Source organism: Oncorhynchus keta, chromosome 8 (genome assembly GCF_023373465.1).
Source record: "Oncorhynchus keta strain PuntledgeMale-10-30-2019 chromosome 8, Oket_V2, whole genome shotgun sequence".
In the NCBI taxonomy this organism is placed as follows: domain Eukaryota; kingdom Metazoa; phylum Chordata; class Actinopteri; order Salmoniformes; family Salmonidae; genus Oncorhynchus; species Oncorhynchus keta.
This window is the reverse complement of record NC_068428.1, coordinates 1,117,860-1,142,496: the sequence shown is the minus strand read 5'-3', so window position 1 is coordinate 1,142,496 and position 24,637 is coordinate 1,117,860. Positions and strand designations below refer to the sequence as shown.

At 39.1% G+C, this 24,637-nt stretch overlaps 2 protein-coding genes across 5 annotated transcripts in view; both read right to left on the bottom strand.

Moving 5' to 3' along the window:
- Positions 1-24,637, bottom strand: part of LOC118386654 (solute carrier family 35 member F6-like) — a 379,817-nt gene that overhangs the window by 336,023 nt on the left and 19,157 nt on the right. For 2 of the 3 annotated variants that reach the window (XR_008140652.1, XR_008140653.1), the window contains exon 6: positions 22,817-23,434. Coding sequence is in view for 1 of the 3 variants with exons in the window: in XM_035774371.2 (XP_035630264.1) it covers positions 22,959-23,434 (476 nt within the window). In the remaining 2 variants the exon portion in view is untranslated. Of the gene's footprint in view, positions 1-19,611; positions 23,435-24,637 lie in introns of those variants that run through there. The other variant, XM_035774371.2, reaches the window with a different exon arrangement.
- LOC118386655 (H2.0-like homeobox protein) lies at positions 363-3,781 on the bottom strand. 2 transcript variants are annotated; one of them, XM_035774372.2, is made up of 4 exons: positions 3,191-3,781; positions 2,401-2,577; positions 1,927-2,111; positions 363-1,093 (listed from the first exon to the last, which is right to left on the bottom strand). In XM_035774372.2, the coding sequence occupies exons 1-4, from the start codon at positions 3,624-3,626 to the stop codon at positions 779-781; spliced, it is 1,113 nt and encodes a 370-aa protein (XP_035630265.1). In that variant the 5' UTR covers positions 3,627-3,781; the 3' UTR covers positions 363-778. The 2 variants fall into 2 exon arrangements, with proteins under 2 accessions (XP_035630265.1, XP_035630267.1); XM_035774374.1 differs by lacking the exon at positions 2,401-2,577 and having other exon boundaries at positions 3,191-3,779.

Genomic DNA, 24,637 nt, shown 5'->3' with positions numbered 1-24,637 from the left:
CAGCGAAGTCCAAGACTTCAAATATTATTTTATCGGCATGTAAGATGTGAGGAATTAAATAGTAAACCTATATCATCATCATGACCATCATCTTACTTTGTACATACTGTAGGAAACAAATGTACAATCCTAAATGTATAGCCTATGACGAAAATAAAATAGTATTATCCACTTCAGATAACTGTTTTTGGAGTGAATATTAGCCTATAGGCTAGTCAAGACCATGTCAATTGTGAAGTTCTCTCTCCTTCAGTGATGTTTTCAGTATTCGATTCGACCCGAAAGATGGGCCCAATAATGCAATTAAAAGATAATAATATTATTAATAATAATATATATAACATATGACATTTAATCGAAAATCAAAAGAAAGACATTTTTATTTTTATTTACAATATTTTCAGTGCAAATAATTATTGAAAAATATAAAATACAACAATATTTATTAACGCTTCCAGAGTAAATTACATTAACATTGTGTCATTTTCTGGGATTTCAGAACGCGGAACACCTGTTTCAGATTAAAATTCACAACAGAATATTTCCTTAATTTGAGGAAAAAGTCATGCACATCGCCTAATACTGACTGACAGAGCTGAAAGATGGAAGGAGTCGAAAGTAAAAATAATAATAACCCATAGCCTCTGCAGTAGGGCATCCTACTGGCCCTCCATTTTAAGACAAACTTCACTCTGTATATAAATTTATCGAAATAATATTTATATTAAATTATTAATGTTACATTTTAAAAAAAATACGTTTGACTTTGCACTCATATTTACATGTGTGATGATGCCACAGTTTCTGTGAGGGCACCGACTGAAGTTGCCTCTTCCGTACTCACAGGGGTGGCCCCGGTCATGATCACACTAGTCTTGTTATGCTCAGAAATGTCCACGTCACTCTTGTCCTCCTGTCCTTCTTCGAATTCGGACTCGCAGCTCGCTTCACTCTCACACTCGGACACTTCCGGCTCTTTGGGCTCGGCCTCTGTCAGTGACTTGCCCAGTGTCTCCTTCTCCTTGTCCTTCTGTGCCTGGGCTTCTTTCGAATGCCTCCACTTCATGCGCCTGTTCTGGAACCACACTTTGACCTGACGAGAAAGTGCAAAAGCTCGTTTAGATGTCGACAACACGATCTTGATGCCTAGGCTAGTCGCCAACAGGTTGACAATGAATTTTGCTCCATATAAATATGACCCAGATACCTAATTGATAGCATAAAAGGACAGTCTCTACATAACACAACAAAACCGTATAGATACGGAAATCATAGCCTACATTTCATAATGAATAACTTGACGGTAGCATAGGTAGGCAACAATAAAGTTAATGCAGAATAAAACAACAGTGTGGGTAAAGCTGGGCATACTTTGCGTAAATGTGGGCCTATAGCCTACAAAAACAAATTGTTATTAACACATCAGCTGGGCTATAGGCTAGTATTATGTGTATTGCTTAACCCAGTGGAGTTACGTAAGATTATGACCTTTCTCCATTTGCAATAACTCGTTGTAATCGACTTTCATTTCCCTAAAAGTTCTCGATTGCGAAATTCTGAAGTTGCCTACTAGGATATATTACCGGGTGTGTCCTCTGAGTGGCGGCTTCCTGTCTTAACAACACAAGACCAGGGCTCTATTCAATCCGTATCGCGAAAGTTCAGCGTTACAGCATTATTGAAATTTAAAGAGACTGCATTCACGGTAAACGCTAATATGTAGGCTCAGTCGCAAATTACTTTTAGGGTATTTTAGGGTTAACACTTCAGCTAAACTTATTGAATATATATATTACACTATTAGGCATGTCTTTCCATCTCAAGAAGAAAGGATTCTTAAAATAACTCAAACATGTGCATATAGTCCATAATACAATGTCCAAAAAATTGGGGCCTATGGGCTACAACATGATGCAAGTAACGTACCTGTGCATCTGTTAGGCCAAGCATTGCAGCCAGTTGTTTTCTGTCGGGTTTGGTGACGTATTTCTGTATTTCGAATCGTTTCTCAAGTCCTTTTCTTTGCAGGTTGGAGAAGACCGCTCGCGACCAGGACCTCTTCCTTTTGTATGTCTGTGGTATCGTGTCTTTTGTGAGGACAGCATACGGACCTGTATAAATAAAGGGACATAAAGGTTGAGCAATGTTATTTATTCGTTCAAATTTCAAAGTGCACTGGTAAATTATAGTTGGATATCCTAGAAAAGTGGTGTCATGCCATCAAACATGCCAAATTATATTCACTTGAAAAACACGATCAACAGAAGATAGGCCCAATGGTTTAAAAACACTGAGCAAAGTCTGAATAATAACGGCTATGTACAAATATTGTTTGAGTCCTTAAATGCCATGTGTGCGGAAAATGTCCCTATGTAGCCTATGTGCTGACGGCTACACTACCTGGGAAGGTGTCCTGAAACTGATGCTGCCCTGATTGCCTGGCGCCGTTTAGTGAGCTCATCGTGGAGGACGTGTCGCTCATCGCTGGGTCTATGGATGCGAAGTACTGGTTCGCCGAGGGCTGCACGGGCATGTGGATCCCTGACTGACGATTCGAGCTAACAATGGACGTGAGATCTGTCACAGGGCGAGAGATAAATAAGTAAGAAATTACCGCAACGTATGAAATACGAGTATTTGTCAATGGTAAAACTTTTCACCTAAAAATGACTTTGGTGTGCGAGTCTGAATGTTTAAACCTTTATTTAACTAGGCAAGTCATTTTAGAACAAATTCTTATTCACAATGACGGTTTAGGACCAGTGGATTAAATGCCTTGATCAGTGGCTGAACGACAGATTTTTACCTTGTCAGCGGGGGGATTCGATCTAGCAACCTTTCGGTTAATGGCCCAACACTAGGCCATCTGCCGTCCCAAGCTAAATAATACCTAGTTTTATAGTGAGGCAGCTGTGGCAGCTTGGATGTTCATATAGAGGTTTTGTGTGCGTAAATAATAAAGTGCATGATGTAGTCACTGTGGTTTAGGTGCCTTCGAGGTCAATAATTTATAAACGTAGCCTTTAATTAAGTCAATGCAGCCACATTTAAAAAACTAAAAAGTGCCTTTACAACATCATGGCATTCTTGAATGCTTTCTATGGCAGTAAAATAATCTTGATGTAGGCCTATAAATAGTTAATAGAGAATTCATTTTGACAACGGTATGAAAGTTCATTTAAAAGGTTACCTCTTAAAGACAATATGTCTTTTGTTTTTGAGTCGAAGTCTGTTGACAATATCCGATCGATTCCGAACTTGAGGTCCTTGCTCGATGGTGGAGGAGCTTGTTGGGAATTGAAACTCGTTCTAGATACAGACGTTAAGTGTATTCCGTGCCTGTGATATGGAGACCCGGGGTTCAGTCTCCCACCGTAGACCGACTGTTCTGGCCCCACCGGGGAAGGACGCAGCGGAGATCCAGAGGTGTGGACCTGAGAACGGTGTCCCATATGAGCCATGAGGGCCGAGGATCCCGGGATGTTCTCGGAATCCCCAACCTGCAAAATGTCAGCAATGCAAAATGAGGGCTTCTTCATTGTATCCACAGCGAAACCACCCGCGCAATAGGCAGACCAAAGACTAAAATTTGATGCGTAAAACGGATTGAGTCCTGCCGTATACATCCTGAACTCGTAATGTTGCCCCTCGGTTGATCACAAACGATGATAGAACAATAAATTCGGCATGTAACGTTGAGTTAACTGTAGTCAGAAAGGCTGCCGTCTTTGTGTAAGTGCCAGAAATCTCTCACACAACTCTGACATGTTAGTCTTTGGTCTAAGTACTTCAACGTTGACGTTTTTCATCTGACACGGATTGGTTGCTTTCTAGCCAATAGAAGTTTGGTTTCGACACCCAAACACGCCCTTGTGATGGACATGTGCAGAGTTAAGTGTAGCTAATGACCATATATTGAATATCTTCATATACATTTTCAACAGCAGTCACAGGCAACATCATCATCTTCGTCACTATCTTGTTCATCGTGGATGGCATGCAGCAACGACAACAATAAATGCAAGGGCAAACGTCTTCTGCAAGATGAACATGTACACATGTCGAATAATGTAATTACGTTTATCCTTGCACTCGGCTTTTAGGCATTCGCCTGTATTTGTTTCTGAATACTTAAAAAAAAAGTGGATACAAAAATTATTAGGCTGCACTGGTGGAATCACATTTTCATATTTTCTGCATTGGGTTGGGTGTTTTGTCGCTCAAATGGCAAAACAACTGCAAATTAAACGATTTAGGGTACAAAAAAGTAAACACGGACAATATTGAAGATTGCATTTGACAAAGATTTCATATTTTTGTGCCATGTTTAATTTCTGACAATATCATCAATCGAACATCATACATTTAAGGTTACAAGCTAAAACAAGTGAAGTACCACGATCTACATGGTATATGTAGCGCCGAGTGCAGGAAACTATAGTTTCTATTGGATTCAGATTACTTTTTTATGGGCTGTGATTCGTGCGAAATGAGCAGATATGCCTGTTGGATTTTTCTCAAAATAGAACATGTTTAACTATTTTAGGATACAGCAGCAATCCTCATTTCTTCCTTGGTAGATGGGGAAACTTTATAATTGCTGTTCGAACTTCCTTTTTTCAATATTTGTGCAACTTTATCTCGACCTGCAAGTTGCATGGTGACGCAAATCCGTCCCTATGCTCATAATAAACAGAGGAAATCTATTCCCCTCTTAAACGAAAACAAAATTAACTTCAGAGGCAATACTTCACCGGGTAACGAACATAATGGGGGGCTGATTATTGTAACAATTACAAATATGTATGGGTAAATTGTATTTTTTAAGTATTATTGTAAGCAGGATTAGGTCTATACTTTTTGTAATTTTATATGGATAATAATATACAAATAATCACAATCATAATCAGCATCATCATAACAATACAAGTACAATCATATCCATATTGATAATAATATAAAATCGTTTACTCGTGGAATATTGCTGTTTTTTAATAAAACTGAATCTCTATAACATGCTTACTTTCTCATACACTCCTCTAAAATTGAGAAAGTAGTGTGCTTGTGTGTTTGTTTGCCTGCGTGCATGTCTGACATGGAGACGAGTTTGTATCGTGCAGGTAGGTACACGTTCCCAAATTCCCACGCCACGGATATAGGCCCATGCACTGTTTAACCCATTGTCATTACTGCATTCATTAGACTTGATTCATTGCCGGCAGGATCTATGACCCTGACTGCCTGCTATCGTGGTGTTTTCGGATGACACTTTTCCGGGTTCAAATTAGAAATTAAATGTAGGCTAACGTTTGCCCCCGATCATGCAGTCAAAACAATCCAGGGAAAAGGATGTAGCAGAGGCACAAAGGGTTACCACGCCTAAGTTATTTCAGGTGCCGATGAGCCTTCAGAGGGAAGCATTAAAACATGCACACTAAAACATGTCAAGGCACTGGAGGCTTGACACTCAAGAACGTCAGTAAGTCAGTAAAATAGTGCCATTTAATTTAGGAAATTATTTCATAGTGAGTGAAGGTCAGGTTTGTCCAGTTGAAAATGAAAGTATGACCCATGTGACAAAGGCCAACAGTTATTGTTTCAGCTCTGATAAAATTGTTTATTTGCCTTTAGTTTTCAGTTATATCAATGCAGGTTTGTGTTTAAACACCGTAACATTGTAATAGCTACACATCGTCCATTTAAAAGTGCTTTGTATTATACTTTATCCTGGAAATGTTGATTGAGGCTATCAGAACTTCCTAAGTGTATAAGCACGTTGAAAAAGAAAATGTCAAACCATGCATGAGTCCCAGTAAACAGTGGCAGATAAAAAATATATGTAAGTTTGACAGCGACAGCTGACTTCAAGCCTATTTTTGTCAGTTGATTTCTCAGTGTGTATTTTTCAGGAAGGCTTATCCGAGCTCAGGAAGGCTGACAACTCTCTCGGATCAGATTTTGGGAGTCAATTAAATAATTTCCATTACTACACTGAGAATTATTACTCTACTCTGGTAAAACGTCGACCCAGGCCAAGATGACTATTTCTGGCAATGTTTGTCTCAGGAAGGAACTTTCGTAGATTTAATGGGACCTGGGCCATTGTACACGGCCTTCTGTATGGCATAGTGCCATTATTTTCAAAGCAAAAATATATATTTTTAAGGGAGTTATCCAACGTCAATTGAAAACAGGATTATCCCGTTTGTAACCCCAAATGTGGCTTTTATTATATGTATTCATATTTTAATCAGTTCTGTTTAATAGGTCCCCATGTTATGAGGGAAATGGACTCTCCATCATGTGAAAAGGTCTAGATGTTTTTGAGGATTGTTTCAGGGTGTCTGTCCGCCCACTGGTTCAACAAACATCAATTGTCTGTGTTATGTCTGTGTTGGTCCATATGAGTATTCCCATGACCTCTTTGACAGAGGGTTGGGACACCAGGCTAGCACAAAAAAATATATCCCTACAGGTCTCAGTAGGCCACATTAGGACACAGACCACATTATCCAGGTTTTGAATCTAATAGGAGAAAGCTCTTAATGTATTCCTTTATTTGTGATTGAAACATCATCTAAATGCATCAGGACCCTTTGGGAGACTTAGGCTGTTTGTTTTTGTTGCTGAATATTTGGAGGCCTATCAGTGTTGGACTGTTGCTAGGGCCAGCCAAGAGGAGAGGAGCTATAGCCCAGCTGCCCATCAGTAGAGACAGGACTCATCACGCGGGAAACATAACAATCTAAATATCCTTATCTTCCACCACTGATCATGGGAAAATATGGAAACCTTGTGGATTTTCGCCTACCCTTTAGGCCAGCAATCACCATCCGGAGAGTTCCACTCATATGGCCATTAAATGTAACTCCACAAACTTCATCACAGGCTATAACAGTGAATGTCTCTGAATATGTCCACCCCAGACAAGTGATTCATAAATGCCCTCTTGTACCAATCCAAATGGGGAAGTGATCTATATCCCTAGTATATTTAGCTAATGAATAAGTCACAAACACATTTTATTAAATCCATATATAATGACTTTTCAAAGTTAGTAGGGCTAGTTGTATTTCAACTCCCTCCTCCCAATTAAATATATGTGTCTAATGTTTTTCTTTCCCCTTCTCTTTGAGAAAAAAGAGAGCAAAACCCTATACTTACCACTCAAACAGAAACATCCAGATTTATAATGCCAACAGCCAAACCTGAATGTAGTTTAATCTCCACAGTTATTGTGGTTTTAGGCCATATTAAACTCAAATAAAAATAATTAACCAGAAGGCACATCATTAAAATCACATCATTGAAAAGGAAGATCCTGAAAGGCTACAGTGTGGGCGACATTATTATTTTTTTCTCTCCATTTGTGGTCATAGAATTATACTGTTCTCCTACCTTTGCCCCACAGAAGAGTATAGATAAAACATTACGTGGTCATTAGATGGACATTGGGAGTGGTAGACTAACTACACTCGCCTCAGTCTGCCCTGTCGTTTAAACAATCGAAGGGCTTCTTTAATGGAAGCTTTTAAATATGATGGTGTCCCAGTGTCTGTACATTAACAACCTTTGTGTTTACATAAAAACAGCCCCGTTGCAGATTAAAGTCGCTCCCCTCTTCGCCTCTTGTGACTGGTGCATTTAGGGCCTTCTGATTACACGCTGGGTCAATGTACACAGGGTTAAATCACATTTGCTGAGTACTCCGGGGTTACAGCGCTAAATAAGAGAGGAGACTAATGGAAACGTAAAAGGTCATCATAACAAACCATTACTTCTTTTTCTCTCCCAGTGTCCTGGCAGGCATCCCATGAGGCCGAGAAGATTCGAGGAACAGTGCGCACTCTGTGTAATGACGCCCATGTGACCGATGGCCCAGGTCACTTGGCAACCCCGTGGGCCAAAAAAAAACTCAAGTTATAGGCTCTCTTTAAGTATTGTCTGCGACTGTGTGCTAGAGTGATCAATTTTGCATGTATTTAGCGCAACCCTTCACCATTGAGGTAAAGCAGAGCCTCTAAGGGCCGCGGCGATAGATCTGTACCAATGTCACACACTGTAAAATTGTTGTAATAACAAGCCGATGTGGAAACAATTGCGAGGGGTTAGCACCTGTACTTCCCAGATTTGGCCTACTAGAGCTGAATAACGTTCAATAGGCCTAGAACATTACACAGCCTTATTTTAACTTCTGAAAATGATTGTTATAGTCTACATCAGCCATAATGTTCTCTACCTGATTTATGGCCGTTAACAAAACAATTAAATCAAGGTTATGATCGGGCGTGTTCTTGCAGAGCGACATTTCACACTCCAAGTATCATCTTGATGGATTCCAGTTTTGTCAACGCTCCAGAGCTGTCCAAACAGACCGTGTTTTATTACCTCTCCCTGAAAGTACAGCTGTCAAAATTACGAATGTATAGGACTTGTCATTATACCAGAAACATCGTCGTAGCAATGCCAAAATGAGACAATAACATACATTGAACAGTCATAATAGTTATTATATTTAATTTCCGAATCTTCATCGCGAATCTGGGTAGTAATGTGGGAATACTATGCGTCAAGATCTATTTCAATGCCTTGTAATTGAATTGATTTGACATAAATCAAAATGTACAGCATCGAATATATAAAGTAGCCTAACAAAAATATGAATACTCTTATTAATTTTGAGAGCAAGACAAATTCACATTTTTGTTATAGGCCCCAGGCCTATATATTATCCTAACGTTTTGTAAATATCATATCCATCTTTGGGTGGCAATAATGTTTTCTCTAATAAATCCGTATTCCTTTTCTTTGTGCAGTTTTTATTATGGACACCTGGGCAGCCACAATTAGCCTACAGCACTTCCTCCCCCAGGACACCAATGCACTTTCACTTATAAAGATCACACCCCAGGGAGCACAGGTCCCGAGGCATCCATATACATGTGTTTAAAAAATACACCAATAATAGTTTTTCCACACAATCCCAAGCGCCCTATTTCATGTACAGTTTTAATGTAGGCTAATGCATTTTAAAATATATTTTATCATGTCAGCCTGAAGGTTATCAGATAATAGACAATACAGATACAGTAGCCTCATTTCTTTTTATTATGAAATTACGTTTCTTTGGAAGCACGTGAAGCTATTTGGCTGTTATGCCAACTAATAGTGGATTGTGAATATCAGTAGCCTAATTGTATTTATTCCTGCTAAATAATTAATTAATAACTGAAGGTGATTATATTGTTATTACACGTGTATATTGCTTATCTCTACAGGCTACTGTTGATAAAGAAGGGTTACTAAGGGCTTTTGGGTGCAATTTACCTTTCAGGCACACACACACATTTACAAAATTATATTAGCTAACAAACCCTTCGTTGTAGACATTGCCTTTATTAAAATGTATAAGGTGCAGTGTTGCTGTGTAGGTCTAGCTTACCTGGGTATGATAGGATACCCCACTTATACATTCTTCAGGTTAGCCTACATTACCAGTTAAGCTGCTCATTTCTTCACAGCTCCTCTCTATTGATTCACCAAGTAGGTTACAGTTGGCCTAGTCTGGGTATCAGTCTTTTTTAGGTAACATTCCACTGAAATCTTTGGCATATAACAGGAGTGAAATGCAATAACTGAAGAGAGATGGCAACCAGGCTACAGTTGGCCTTTAAATAAAAGGCTATATTCAAACATCATTCTTGAAATCGGAAACCATTTTTGACTATTGTTTTATGTGATCAGAGATTCTAGTCCCCGTGCAGGTCCTTATTTGGAGTCCTTATTCCAGCCGAATAAACTCTCGATACACAGGTCAACTTTAACAAAATGCTGTCATCTAGTGGTGGTTCTTAGAAACAACCTGTCATTTAAACAAATGGAACTTGTAATGTGAGCTAAATAGACTGTGCTTACACAGGCAGACCAATTCTGATATATTTTTCAGATCAGCTCTGAAAAGTATCTGATGTGATTGGTCCAAAGACCAATTTGTGGAATACAATATCAGAATTTGGGCTGCAGGTTAGAGCATTGGGTCAGTAACTGTTGTTCTACACCTGAACAAGGCAGTTAACCCACTGTTCCTAGGCTGTCATTGTAAATAAGACTTTGTTCTTAACTGACTTGCCTAGTAAAATAAACAATTGGGCTGCCTGTGCAGATAAACACTCCAAACAGCCTACCCGACCGCTCGGAGGTGCCCGCATGATCTTAAAGCACACGGTTCGTTTGTATCAAATTCCAATGACAAAACTGGGGGCGTCAAAAATGCCATTTCAGAATGTGGGAGGGACATGTCCACCCCGTCCCCAGTCAACGTTGCGCCCCTGGTTATGTGCAGAAAAACAATCTATTTTTGTCTTAACCATCACTGCGCTTCCCAACAATGTCTCAATTCGGATTACAACTTGGTCGGTGCTATCCGCAATCCTTTGTGCTTCTCAACTCTTGACGTTTAATTTAAATGGTTAATGTAAGGGTTATGGTTAGGGTAGTGGATTAGGTTAGGGTTTAGAGTAGGGACGTCCCAAGGATCCCACATAGCACTAACCATTAAGGTGGGATCCCGGTTAGCACTAACCATTACTACACATTGGGCTATATTTAGTGCATTGAGTGTGACACAGCATCAGGGAGGTTTTTCTCCTAAAATGTCGATGTAGATCATCAAATCCAGGCACGTTGAACGTATTGTGGACAACGCGCTTCTCCACTGAAACCAGTGCTGTTCAATTCCGGTCCTGGATGGCCGAAACACTTCTTGAGTTTTGTTTCTACCTGGTAGTTATTTGCACTCACCTGAATCAGTCCCTGATTAGAAGGAGAGGATGAAAACCAGAAGTGTTTTGGCCTTCCAGGTCCGATATTGAACAGCCCTGGCCTAAACTAATGCACAACAGGCTTGTCAAGTACGAATAATTTGGTGGGATTGTTCCCGTTTCTTATCCCAATAAGCAATCTATTTGTCTTTCCTCATAGCACAAGTTCAGCTGTGGTCAGAATGTTAAAGATCCAGCTGTCCACTTGACAGTCTGCTAAGGAAAGAAACTGCCCCGTAGAGACTCACTTTCGATTCAGTTTCAATGTTTCATTTAAATGGCAAGATTTAAAGAGGTAGCCCATGCTATTTATTTTGTAAGGCATGCATGTATGTATAGCTTTTTGCATGTATAGGTGTATTTCACTTTTCAGAATCGCCCATCATAATGACATTAGTTTTCTATTCTTAAGATTAAAACTTTGAGCTTGAATGACCAGACACACAGTGAAGGATATGGTTTTCAGAACTTACAGATCAAACTTATCTTGGATTGTGTTGAAACCATATCCATTTTACTAGACTACCACATCACATAATTACAACTAACTTTGATGGAAATATTGTCTTTCAGTTTCATGTAGCGGAAATGTAGCGGAAATGTAATCTAACAGCAGAACAACAGGATCACTGATCTCTATTGGATGTTCCAGATGATCCAGCTGCAGTTGGTTGATTGCAGCTCCCTGTGGTTTGCATTGAGGATATGCTGGCGTTTAACCTCTGGCCCCAATTAGGTTCTAAACTATTAGGGAGGAAGTTTTGCTGGTAGCAGGCAGGGCCAAGTAGAACTCCAGCTGGTGGCCGGTGTTGGTATGACAGGAGACAGGTGAAACTGGACACCTGCACTGGCTTGGATATTCATTTTTAAAGGGGAAATTCAAGAGGACATTAAAAAGGAAGGACAAGTTATACATTTGGCAGATGTTTGTAACCTTTGTATCATAAATAACCATTATAGCAGAATCTTTAGTATACTGATGAATGTTGGTCAAAATGCAGAAATCCTGGGTCATTTTACCAATTCGGTGAAACAAAAAAAAACAAAAAAATGATTTCGCCGAATTTTAACATTCTGGCATAAAGAGCACATTTTCAATTTCAGAAAAAACGTTTGCGCATCTCAAGAGGTTAAAGAAATAAATTACTGTAGTAAGGGACTGTACGTTTTTTTGTAATGTGGGAAACTTAGAGAAAATTGGATCGCTGAAATTAAAATGGATGGGCCTCCCGTTAGTAAAATATGTTTTACCCCGACCCTCCTGAACGCTTGAAAAAACATGTGACCCTCCCCTATACCCAAAATAATAATTAAAACATAAAGTGGATAGCAGAGAACATGCCTACCGTTTACCCTCACTCCTAGGACAGACCAGAGCCTTAGATATGCAGTTTTAGAAACTGTTCTTCGTTTTGTAAGCATTACTACATGGCAAAGCAGCCAGAAGATTGTGGTTTGCAGGTCATACAAGCACTGATAAAGGGTGAACATATATCCATTATCATAAAAGCACTGCATGAATCTCTCATCTTATTTGCGGTCCGAGAAAAAAAAATAGCTTTTAATAAACGCATTTCATGGAAGTCTACGTAATTTTATATGACTGGAGACAATCAGAATGTTTTTTCATACCACAATAGAGCATAACAATGCATGAGCGCATGCTGCAGCACCGGAGATGTTTTGATTTCTATACAGACTTTTGTTTTAATAAAAAGAATAGTCTAAGTTTGGAACAGTGCTAAAGTTGAGCCCAACAGAACCAGTTACCACTAAACTATCTGACCATTAATGAATTCGAGAAAAAGGCATTAGTCGTTTAACACAGCATCCGCATATCATCAGGTAGGCCTATATGCACTTGTAAAATAAAATCATTTGGGAAACTATCATTTTCTAATTGATTCTTATTTATTCCATGATATTGTTGTTACAAAATAGATGTGTTGACTGTGATTAGGGCATGGGAATATAAGAGCATCTGCAAGGCTAAATTAACTAGTCATGCATAGCTCACCACATAATCCTCAAACCAAAGACTGGCCAAACACATTCAAAGGCACTGTATAGCCTAAGGCATTTTTCGTTTCATGATTATTTAATTCTAAGACATTTAAAATATATATATTTTATACTGCCTAAATGCTCAATTTATAGTCATGTTGTTGAAGTACTGTTGTAGATGTGAAAATCTGAGCGCTCCTGCCAGCCTGTACTGTGTAACAAAGCTTCAGATCTGGCGGCAGAACGAATCAGTTCGACTGGCCTTTGATTTCCATAGGGTGGAAAGCTTTTTCACAGGACCTCCTAAGTGTGATCGCAATCCTATGCGCATTTTCTTCAAACAGTTGCACATCAATAATAACGTTTTCTTTTCTCAAAATCATTGTCACATGGTTAATCATAAAAATCTGAAGTAAAATTATAAAATGATAAAAATCATGTGATCCATTGGCGGCTAAAGAAATGAGAGCATATAACTCAGAGACACAGCAGTAGGCCTATAACTTCCCTCGTCATAAAATACATAAGCCTTAAAGCCGACAAATACAAACAGTAGAAAATATCATGAGGAAAATTCCGGTTCTTTCAATCACATTCATCTATCTACTCAAACGGTCTGCCTCCCTTTCTATGTGACTTGACTGTAGCTTGTGCAGCAGAAGTGCAACATCGTATCAACTCATCACTTGATCCGTCTGGACGCTGTTGCTAGCAAACGTGCAGCAGTGTATCAACTAGCCTATTGAAGGCCCTCAGTTTCCTGCGCCAGTGAGCTCGGGACAGAAAGCTGTTTTTATGACGTTTCCACGGCATATATATGGGATAATAAGGTCCTTATATGTTGCTCTTTTATATTGCTTGATGATTATCGAGGCCAGGGGTGTTGTACAGATTTTTCAAATACTGAGGAACCACAGTATCTTTCGCAATGGATGTTAAAAAACAGACTTCGTTGGCGAAGACAAAATGAGTGGTGTACATGGTGAGTTAAGACAATCAGAAATCAGAAATCAGACATTGCAAAATAGGCACTTTCCTACATTCTAGACAGAGACGCACCATATTTTCAGCTCACCCCCCTAATAAGAGACATTATCTTCACACATATTTTAGACGCTTCTTACTGACAGCCGCAACTCAATCCGCTAGACCTAATGCCACGCGCAGACTGGTGATTTGAAACAATCCACATGACTGTATTTTAATCTTCTGTGGTTAAATCCTGGTCTCGTGTGAAGTATTTTGAATTATTTAATTTAAACAGGAGTAATTATATATATATATATATATATATATATATATATATATATATATATATTTTTGGCGAAACATCCATTTACTTTAGGGCAACGCAGCATTCTAACAGTGCACTGTGCACCCGCAAACTTTCCTTTCTCATTCGCAAGAGGCTGAAACCAGATATCTGTAGCATATAATGACGAGCTGCTTTATGTCTTCCTCTTTGTCCCAAAGGCAGGAAAACAGGCGACAAGCTGAAGTCTGCATATTATTCCCATAGAAACGCATTGGGTTTATACTGGACATAATTTGGAGTTTATATATATTTTTAAAATATATACATATCTTTTTTAAACCTTGATTTAACTAGGAAAGTCAATTAATAACAAATTCTTATTTTCAATGATGGTGGGTTAACTGCCTTGTTCAGGGGCAGAACGACAGATGTTTACCTTGTCAGCTTGGGGATTCGATTTTACAAGTCCAACGCTCTAACCACTAGGCTACCTGCCGCTCCAGGTAGGGGCAAATAGAGTAATCCCTCTCGTTTCGCCTCCTCCTCTCTGCCGAAACCACCGGAGAAAGAAGCCGAAACGGCACCTCTCTATTTGTAGCCCATGTACTGTCTGTATCGGATGCTGTCTGGCCAGAAATAGTATTGTCATGTCATACTCATTTGGTCCAGACAGCATCAGATACATGGTCTACACATACTGAAACAGTGGGGCGCTGTTTTGCTCACTCGGATGCATTAATTGATGCGTCTTTCTGTTGGCGCCATCTCGGTCAAATAAATTATAAATATTGGACGGGCGAGAAGGTAAGGTAGGGCGGGCCAGGCCCCAAAGTCCCACCCATAACGCTGGCCCTTCATTTTCCTTCCTTCTTGGCTACCTGGCTTGCTGCTGACTGATTTAGAGTTACTATGTTGTTTAATATCCTGTTAAATGTCTAACATCAATTGATAATGACATAATCACACATTAGGCTTCTTCCCAGGCAAATTATTTTTGTTGTCTCCTATAGGTTATAGTGCAGCCTCTGAATATCATAGAAACAAATCAAAGATATGCCATTTGCATCGGTCACTTCTTTCCACTGCATTTTATAGATTGTTTCTTCATAAAGCAGTGTGGACTAAAGTGTAGTTATATACTGAATACAAATATAAATGCAACATGTAGTGTTGGTCCCATGTTTCATGAGCTGAATTAAAAGATCCCATAATTGTTCCATACCCACAAAAAACTTATTTCTCTAAAAACGTTTTGCACAAATCTGTTTACATCCGTGTTAGTGAACATTTCTCATTTGCCAAGATAATTCATCCATCTGACAGATGTGGCATATCAAGAAGCTGATTAAAGAACGTGATCATTACACAGGTGCCAGAAACAAGCGATAAAATGCCACATTAAAATGTGAAGTTTTGTCACACAACACAATGCCACAAGCAGGCTGTCATGTGCCTTTTATTGAGGAGTGGCTTCCATGTGGCCACTCTACCATAAAGGCCTGAGTGCTGCAGAGATAGTTGTCCTTCTGGAAGCTTCTCCCATCTCCACAAAGGAACTCTAGAGCTCTTTCAAAATGACCATCGGGTTCATGGTCACCTCCCTGACCAGGGCCCTTCTTTCCCGATTGTTCAGTTTGGCCGGGCGGTCAGCTCTAGGAAGAGTCTTAGTGGTTCCAAACTTTTTCCATTTAAGAATGATGGAGGCCACTGTATTCTTGGGGATATTCAATGCTAAAGACATTTTTTGGTACCATTCCCCAGATATGTGCCTTGCTTTGTCATTGTGGGGTATTGTGTGTAGATTGCTGAGATATTTTTTTAAAATAAATACATTTCAGAACAAGGCTGTAACGAATTTTTTTGGGGAAAGAGTCAAGGGGTCTGAATGCTTTCAGACGGCACTGTATATATATATATATATATTTACCAAAAAAAATATCGGGGATTTGAATTTATGCAGACAATTGCATTGATGAAAGCCACAATCTTTCTGCAATATTAAAGCTGATCTACCCCCTCTTCTTTTTTTAAAACACCTAGTAGCCTAAAGTCAAATTAAAATGAAGACTGTTTAAATTAAATAGGCCTTCTCAAATAACCCTACTTTCAGCACCAATACGCTGTCCATCTCCACAGCTGCCACTTCATAGTCAGGAATGGGTAGGTTACTTTCTAGATGTAATCCGTTACAGTTGCTAGTTACCTGTCCAATATTGTAATCGATATCGTAACTTTTGGATTACCCAAACTCAGTAATGTAATCTGATTACATGCCGTTACTTTTAGATTACTTCCCCCTTAAGAGGCATTAGAAGACAAAAAATGTACAGTAAAAGTCTAAATTTGGACACACCTACTCATTCAAGGGTTTTTCTTTATTTTTTACTATTTTCTACATTGTAGAATAATAGTGAAGACATCAAAACTATGAAATAACACATATGACCAAGGTGCTGATGACGTTGTAAAGTTTCTAAAATTCATGCAAAATCGAGTGAGATGAAAATGGACAAACCTAAGGGTGTGCAATGTGTAGGCACACTGAGTGTACATTCATAACCTTGATTGAAGACAGTAGGTAACATGATCAAGGAGCTATTGACATTTGACATTTTGAAAAATATGTAAAATCGAGTGAGATGAAAATGGACAAACCAAAAGATGTGCAATATGTAGGCCCACTGAGTGTACATTCTGAACCTTGTTTGAATTCAGTACGTCACATGACCAAGGAGCTATTGAAATCAGAAAGCTTGAAAAATTCATGTAAAAACATGTGAGATGAAAATGAACAAACCAAATATAGAAGGGTAGTGGACCTGGACATTCTGAACCTTGTTTGAGTCAATTAGGTCACATGACCAAGGAGCTGTTTGAATAATGTCTGTGAGTATAACAGAACTGATATGTCAGGTGAAAACCTGAGAAAAAACCATCCAGGAAAAAACAAATTGAGGTCACTCTCTTTTCAAATAATTTTCTACGGGGATCTATATTTCTGTGGCACTTGCTTGCAGTTCCTATCGCTTCCACTGGATGTCAACAGTCTTTAGAAATTGGTTGATGTTTTTCCTTTGAGAAATGAGGTAGGGCAGTTCAAAATGAGGGTCGAGTGAAGTGTATTGTTTGTTAGAGGCGCGTGACCTGAAAGCACGCTCCATTTTGTTTTTATCCGCTATTGAACGCAGTTTATCCCGTATTAAATTTGATCGATTATTTACGTTAAAAAAATACCTAAAGTTGTATTAGGAAAGTTGTTTGAAATGTTTGGAACAAGTTTACAGGTAACTTATTAGATATTTTGTAGTCATGTTGTGCGAGTTGGAACCAGTGTTTTTCTGGATCAAACGTGCCAAATAAATGGACATTTTGGAGATATAACGATGGAATTAATCAAACAACATGACCATTTGTGATGTTTATGGGACATATTGGAGTGTCAACAAAAGAAGATCTTCAAAGGTAAGGAATTCATTATATCGTTATTTCTGCGTTTTGTGTCACGCCTGGCAGGTTGAAATATGAATGTCATGTGTTTGTTTGGTGGGTGCTATCCTCAGATAATCGCATGGTTTGCTTTCGCCGTAAAGCCTTTTTGAAATCTGACATATTGGCTGGATTAACAACAAGCGTAGCTTTAATTTGGTGTATTGCATGTGTGATTTCATGAAAGTTTAATATTTATAGTAATTTAATTTGAATTTGGTGCTCTGACATTTTACCGGATATTGCCGATGGGTTCCGCTCGCGGAACGTCTAACCGTAACAAGTTAGTTGATTCAACGTTTCAAGTTCATGCAGACATGCCATCTGTTATCAATGTTATTTTTAGGTTTAAGATATTTTCTACCTGCTAGCTGCAATGTTTTTATTTGTTGTCTTTATGTAAGCTATTTTTACATAGTTGGCAATGGAAGTTACTTTTTAAGTTTGTATCATTTTCATTTAGATAGAATTTTGATTAACCACATGACAAATACTTTATTATAAATGAAATAAAACTTTCACAAAAATATGCATATGAAAACCACAACTGGCACGCAGATCAGTAGAAAAGCTAAGATAAATTGGCATTCCACATGAGAAAGGTTGCCAACTCCTCATGTAGCCTATTAACGGGAACTTCAGGAGTAATGGAAGAATCTGCGACAGCCAGCAGGGGCGGGAGGAGAATCGTTGGGTCAGGTTATGCATTTATCTAGATCTCTGGCACCTTCTTGAGGCATTTGTCTTTCATCAAACCCCAAACTTTAAGCATCAGACAAGCTCAATGCATAAAGTTGATTTTATTAAAACACATCTATATGTCTATATATGAAAAAAATACACATTTAAAAATGTAGACCGATCGAACAGACTGCTTTCCACCAAACCAACATATTTTTGTTGTCAGGGACAGCCCTAATCCAAACCTAACCCAAATTTACCACAGGCATTATGATCGGGTTGCTAGCAGCTGCACTCCCAATTGATGATTACTTGTGTACTGCCAGCTGAGGGCAGGATTGAAACAAACCCAACCAACCTTAATTTACGTTGTGATGCAGTCACAACCACAAGTTTCACAAAACTGTTTTGGACGAGACTGACTTTATGACTGAAATGATCATATTTACACTGTGTGGTTATTTTGACAGTAGAATAAATGGGTTTAACTTAAATTGATGCCACATAGGCTGTTTACTAAACGAGAAGTTCATTTTTAGGGGTAGTTGCTCTTAAAAACATTTCTAGCCTGTCCATCTATTGGTAACAGGGTTGACATGTTACTGTATGCTGCACCGCTCAGTTTTCTGCCACAAAACACCAGAAAATTGTCAAAAAGAGTAGAACCAGCTTTTACTCAATGATTCCTAGATGTTGAATGTTTCATTTGAAGAAAATATATAAAAATGAATAATTTCAACATGTTAAAATGAGTTCAGTTGAGGTAACAGAGTTGACCTTAAAATGAGGGACAGATGTAAATGTCACTAATCACATGAAATAAATACATCTTCAGAAATGACTGTCAAAGTAACAATATAACTAACGCTTTAAAATGATGACACCTGGATACAGTATGGGATACAATCTTCCAAGACGTGACCCAGGGTTGGAGGAACATGTCAAAATGCTACATTTTGGCACAATTTACTTAAAACAAAGGGACACAAAAAAAGGCATTATTTTCATGGAACGACCCTCCTATTTCATCTCTAAGTATAATACAGCACAGAACTCAAGTGCTAATAACATTTCCACATTTTTATTAAATTATTATTTATAAAAAAAAAAACATTTAACTGGAGCCAAGTTCAATACATCCAGTCAACATTGTTCACATGGCACTTTAAAATCCCAAGCAAATGTACATCCTAATTAAAAAGTGCAACATAAGTCTTACAAAAACCTACATAGGAATCTTGGTCCTGAGAACAGTTTCCATTCACTTACTGAGAGCTTGGTAGGCTGTTCAACTAACCTACTTAATCTATGGCTTAGACTTAGGGGTAGCGCCAGCAATATTCACCCACGCTATCCATTGATAGAAAACTATGTACCAAGAAGCATGGGCTAGTAATAGACTTTATAACCATTTTCTTTTTTACATGTGATAATGTGTCAGTCAATGAATATATCCAGAACAATTGCAATTGTTTGATAATAAAACACAGGGGGAAACCTCACAGGTAAAATCATGCAGGAAATATTGAATCACAGATCCCAAAGCATACTTATGGTAGTGACACTCACACAATATCAGTCATTATGCAACAAGTGTTCAGTGGGGAACATTTCAGCTAACTTTTAATTTGTGGTTTTTAATTTAAAGCCCTAAAAATGTACTAAAAGTCCAATGGCTGACATAGTATTGATGTTATATCACTAGTGACACATTAGTAAAATGTACATTGCAACAATGAAAAACATTTGAAAAAGCATGGAACCAACAGCCCACTGGTGCCATATGCAATATATTGTCCAAGTTACTACATGTCCATGATTTCACACCAGGGGAAATCAGAAATAAGAGTACAGTACAAATGCCAGGGCTGAACACAAGCCCATTTTCCCAATTGAAAAACAGCGGTGAGAGCCACCAAACCAAATGACACTGGCCAAGACCAAAACATAAAAAATTAAATCAACTCAAAACGACCATATCCCAGAATCCAATATTAGTTAAGTCTAAGAAACCATAGTAAACCCATATATACAGTGCCTTGCAAAAGTATTCATCCCCTTTGGCGTTTTCCCTATTTTGTTGCATTACAACCTGTAATTTAAATGTATTTTTATTTGGAATTCATGTAACAAAATATTTCAAATTAGTGAAGTGAAAAAAAATGAAAAAAATAATATATATATACACCACAACAAACCTGCCAAGAGAGGGCCGCCCACCAAAACTCACGGACCAGGCAAGGAGGGCATTAATCAGAGAGGCAACAAAGAGACCAAAGATAACCCTGAAAGAGCTGCAAAGCTCCACAGAAGAGAACTTGAAAAAGAGATTGAAGAGGTTTCTAAAACGGTTTGAATGATGTCTGGGAGTATAACAGAGCTCATTTGGCAGGCAAAAACCTGAGAAAAATCCAACCAGGAAGTGGGATCTGAGGTTTGTAGTTTTTCAACTCAGCCCCTATTGAAGATACAGTGGGATATTGGTTGTTGCACTTCCTACGGCTTCCACTAGATGTCAACTGTCTTTAGAAACTGGTTTGAGGATTCTACTATAAAGGAGTGGCTCATGAGACCTGTTTGGGTCAGTGGTCTGGCAGAGTGTCTCAGGCTCGTGACGCATGCTCCTGACAGAGTTACCTCTCATTCCAGTGCCTTTTTTCAGACATAGGAATTCTCAGGTTGGAAGCTTATTGATATTTTATGTTAAAAACATCCTAAAGATTGATTCCATACATTGTTTGACTTGTTTCTACGGAACTTTGAGTTTTTGTCTGGACGAAGTGCTTGCGCCTCATGAAGATGGATTACTGGGCTGAACACGCTAACAACAAGTGGCTATTTGGACATAAATGATGGACTTTTTGGAACAAATCAGTCATTTATTGTCAAACTGAGATTCCTGGGAGTGCCTTCTGATGAAGATCAAAGGTAAGTGAATATTTATGGTGTTATTTCTGACTTCTGTTGACTCAAATGGCAGATATTTCTCTGGGTGGATTGGGCTCTGAGCGCCATTCTCAGATTATGCTTTTTTCTGTAAAGTTTTTAAAAAATCTGACACAGCGGTTGCATTAAGGAGAAGTCCATCTTTAATTCTGTGAATAACAATTGTATTGTACAATTGTACAATTTTATCAATGCTTTATGAGTATTTCTGCAAAATCACCAGATGTTTTGGAATCAAAACATTACTGCACGTAATGTAAACTGAGATTTTTGGATATAAATATGCACATTATTGAACCAAACATACATGTATTGTGTAACATGATGTCCTATGAGTGTCATCTGATAAAGATCAAAGGTTAGTGATTCATTTGCTCTATATTTCTGCTTTTTGTGACTCCAGGCTGGAAAAATGGCTGTTTTTTTTGACTTGGCGGTGATCTAACAATCATATGTTGTGCTTACGCTGTAAAGCATTTTTGAAATCGGACACGATGGGTAGATTAACAAGAGGTTTCGTTCATTTGCTTATTGGACTTGTTAATGTGTGAAAGTTACATATTTCTAAAAAATATTTATTGAATTTTGCGCACTGCCTTTTCAGCGGAATGTTGTCGAGGGGTTCCGCTAGCTGAACGCCTGCCCTACACTCCACAGAGCTGGGCTTTACAGAAGAGTGTCCAGAAAAAATACCATTGCTTAGAGAAAAAAATGTTTCAGTCTTCCAGAGACTTCTTTGAGACTGGGATAGAGGTTCACCTTCCAGCAGGACAATGACCCTAAGCACACTGCTAAAGCAACACTTAAGTGGTTAAGGGGAAACATTTAAATGTCTTGGAATAGCCTAGTCATAGCACAGACCTAAATCCAATTGAGAATCTGTGGTATCACTTAAAGATTGCTGTACACCAGTGGAACCCATCCAACTTGAAGGAGCTGGAGCAGTTTTGCCTTGAAGAATGGGCAAAAATCCCAGTGGCTAGATGTGCCAAGCTTATAGAGACATACCCCAAAATACTTGCTGCAAAAGGTGGCTCTACAAAGTATTGACTTTGCAGGGGTGAATAGTTATGTACGCTCAAGTTCTGTTTGTCTTATTTCTTGTTTGTTTCACAAAATATTTTGCATCTTCAAAGGGTTAGGCATGTTGTGTAATTCAAATGATACAAACCCCCCCAAAAAATCTATTTTAATTCCAGGTTGTAAGGCAACAAAATAGGAAAAATGCCAAGGGGGATGAATACTTTTGCAAGCCACTGTATCAATGACCACAGTAGCGCACTCTATCAAACAATGTTATGGTTAACCTTTTGGGGATATATAAGATGACTGCCACCACTGACACATTTAACCGATGCTGCAACAAGCCTTGAGGAGGGCTAGTCCAAGATCCTATCAATATATGTCACCTGGAATTTACAACCAGGCGTTAAAAGTTTTAAAGATAATGTCATGTAGTTATCTGAGAAGTGTGTTGTCTATGTCACACACGCATTTTTTTTATTTTTTTTATTTTACCTTTATTTAACCAGGCAAGTCAGTTAAGAACATATTCTTATTTTCAATGACAGCCTGGGAACAGTGGGTTAACTGCCTGTTCAGGGGTAGAACGACAGATTTGTACCTTGTCAGCTCGGGGGTTTGAACTCGCAACCTTCCGGTTACTAGTCCAACGCTCTAACCACAATACGACAGGGTTATGTTATCTACATGTCATACACACACACACACTTTCAGCATGTTGCGAGGTCATCATATCAGGTCAGTTAGCCCTCTTCCTGCACCCTTCCCTCGTCCAGCAATCTCGTCCTCTCCACTGGGTTGACTTCTTCCTCCTCCACACTGGCGCAGCACAGAATCCTTGCTAGCACGGGGCGATGAAGCCCATTATACAGTGCCGCACCCACCAACAGCACAATGAAACCCAACACCTGTAACCCATGGAACTGCTCCCAGCCCAGAGCCAGACTGACCACCCAGATGACCACAGTGCGCAGGCTGTCCAGCACCATGCGCGTGGTGGCACTGATCTCCTTGGTGACAGAAATGCCGGCAAAGTTGAAGAAGGCGATGGACACTGTATTACCGAGCAACGCCAGGATGATCATGGGGTTGTGGCTGATCTGGCAGAAGGCGTCCAGCGCGTCCTCAAGGACATGGCGGGGGTTGTTGCTGAAGCTGCCCACCGGGATGTAGAAAAAGGGGATGAGGAGGAGCGAGAGGATGAAGAAGCCAAAGAACCCTGGAGAATGGAGAAGAAGGGTGGAAATTAATGGAGGCAGGGTGAATTACTAAGGGATAGGTCAAAATGTACAATTGTTACCTGGAAGAAAATGGAGGTTGTTCTTTTTCAATTTCAGTTAGGGGGAGGGTTTAGTATAGTTTTTTTTAGTCCAGGGGAGGGTCATGTAATTTATAAATCGATTAAATGTCATATTGCTCAGTGTTTGAGAACATGTTGGTTATTATATCTCTATGTGTCCAAATGCTGCCCCTCATCCCTGATTCTCTGCTGGGCGCGCAATATCAAGTGCGCCTAGTGTGGCCTTAATCAAATGATCAATAGCCTATACTATAAACTTTAGGCCTAGGCTATACGAAGAACATGCTCAGAAGGACTGGGCAAAGTTGTATTTCTAAGAAAATGTACTTCCTCAGTTTTTGCACTGCTGGGATGGTGTATATAAAACTTGGCTACACTGATTACACACTACAATGGATAGGCATTCCCAATCATGAGCCCTGGCCTGCCCTGCTCTTGCTAATGTAAACCCTTTTTTGCTGCCCTACCAATGGCTATGCTGTGTACAGTGGCTCTTCGCCATGTAATGCTTACGAAAAGAGTTTCTGCATATCTAAAGTTCTGGTCTATCCTTTAACCAGTTATGCATTAGGGGGCACTATTAAAATTTTGGGATGAAAAACTTTTCCGTTTTAAACAAGATATTTTGTCACGAAAAGATGCTCGACTATGCATATAATTGACAGCTTTGGAAAGAAAACACTGACGTTTCCAAAACTGCAAAGATAGTCTGTGAGTGCCACAGAACTAATGCTTCAGGCGAAACCAAGATGAAATTTCATACAGGAAGTGCGCCAGATTTTGAATGCGCTGTGTTCCAATGTCTCCTTATATGGCTGTGAATGCGCCAGGAATGAGCCTACACTGTCTGTCGTTTCCCCAAGGTGTCTGCAGCATTGTGATGTATTTGTAGGCAAATCATTGGAAGATTGACCTTAAGAGACTACATCTAACAGGTGGCCGCTTGGGGTCCTCCGTTGCAATTATTGCGTAATCTCCAGCTGCGTGTATTTTTCGTTTGCTTGGAGGAGAGACACAGCTGCCACGAATGATTTATCATCGAATAGATATGTGAAAAACACCTTGAGGATTGATTCTAAACAACGTTTGCCATGTTTCTGTCGCTATTATGGAGTTAATTTG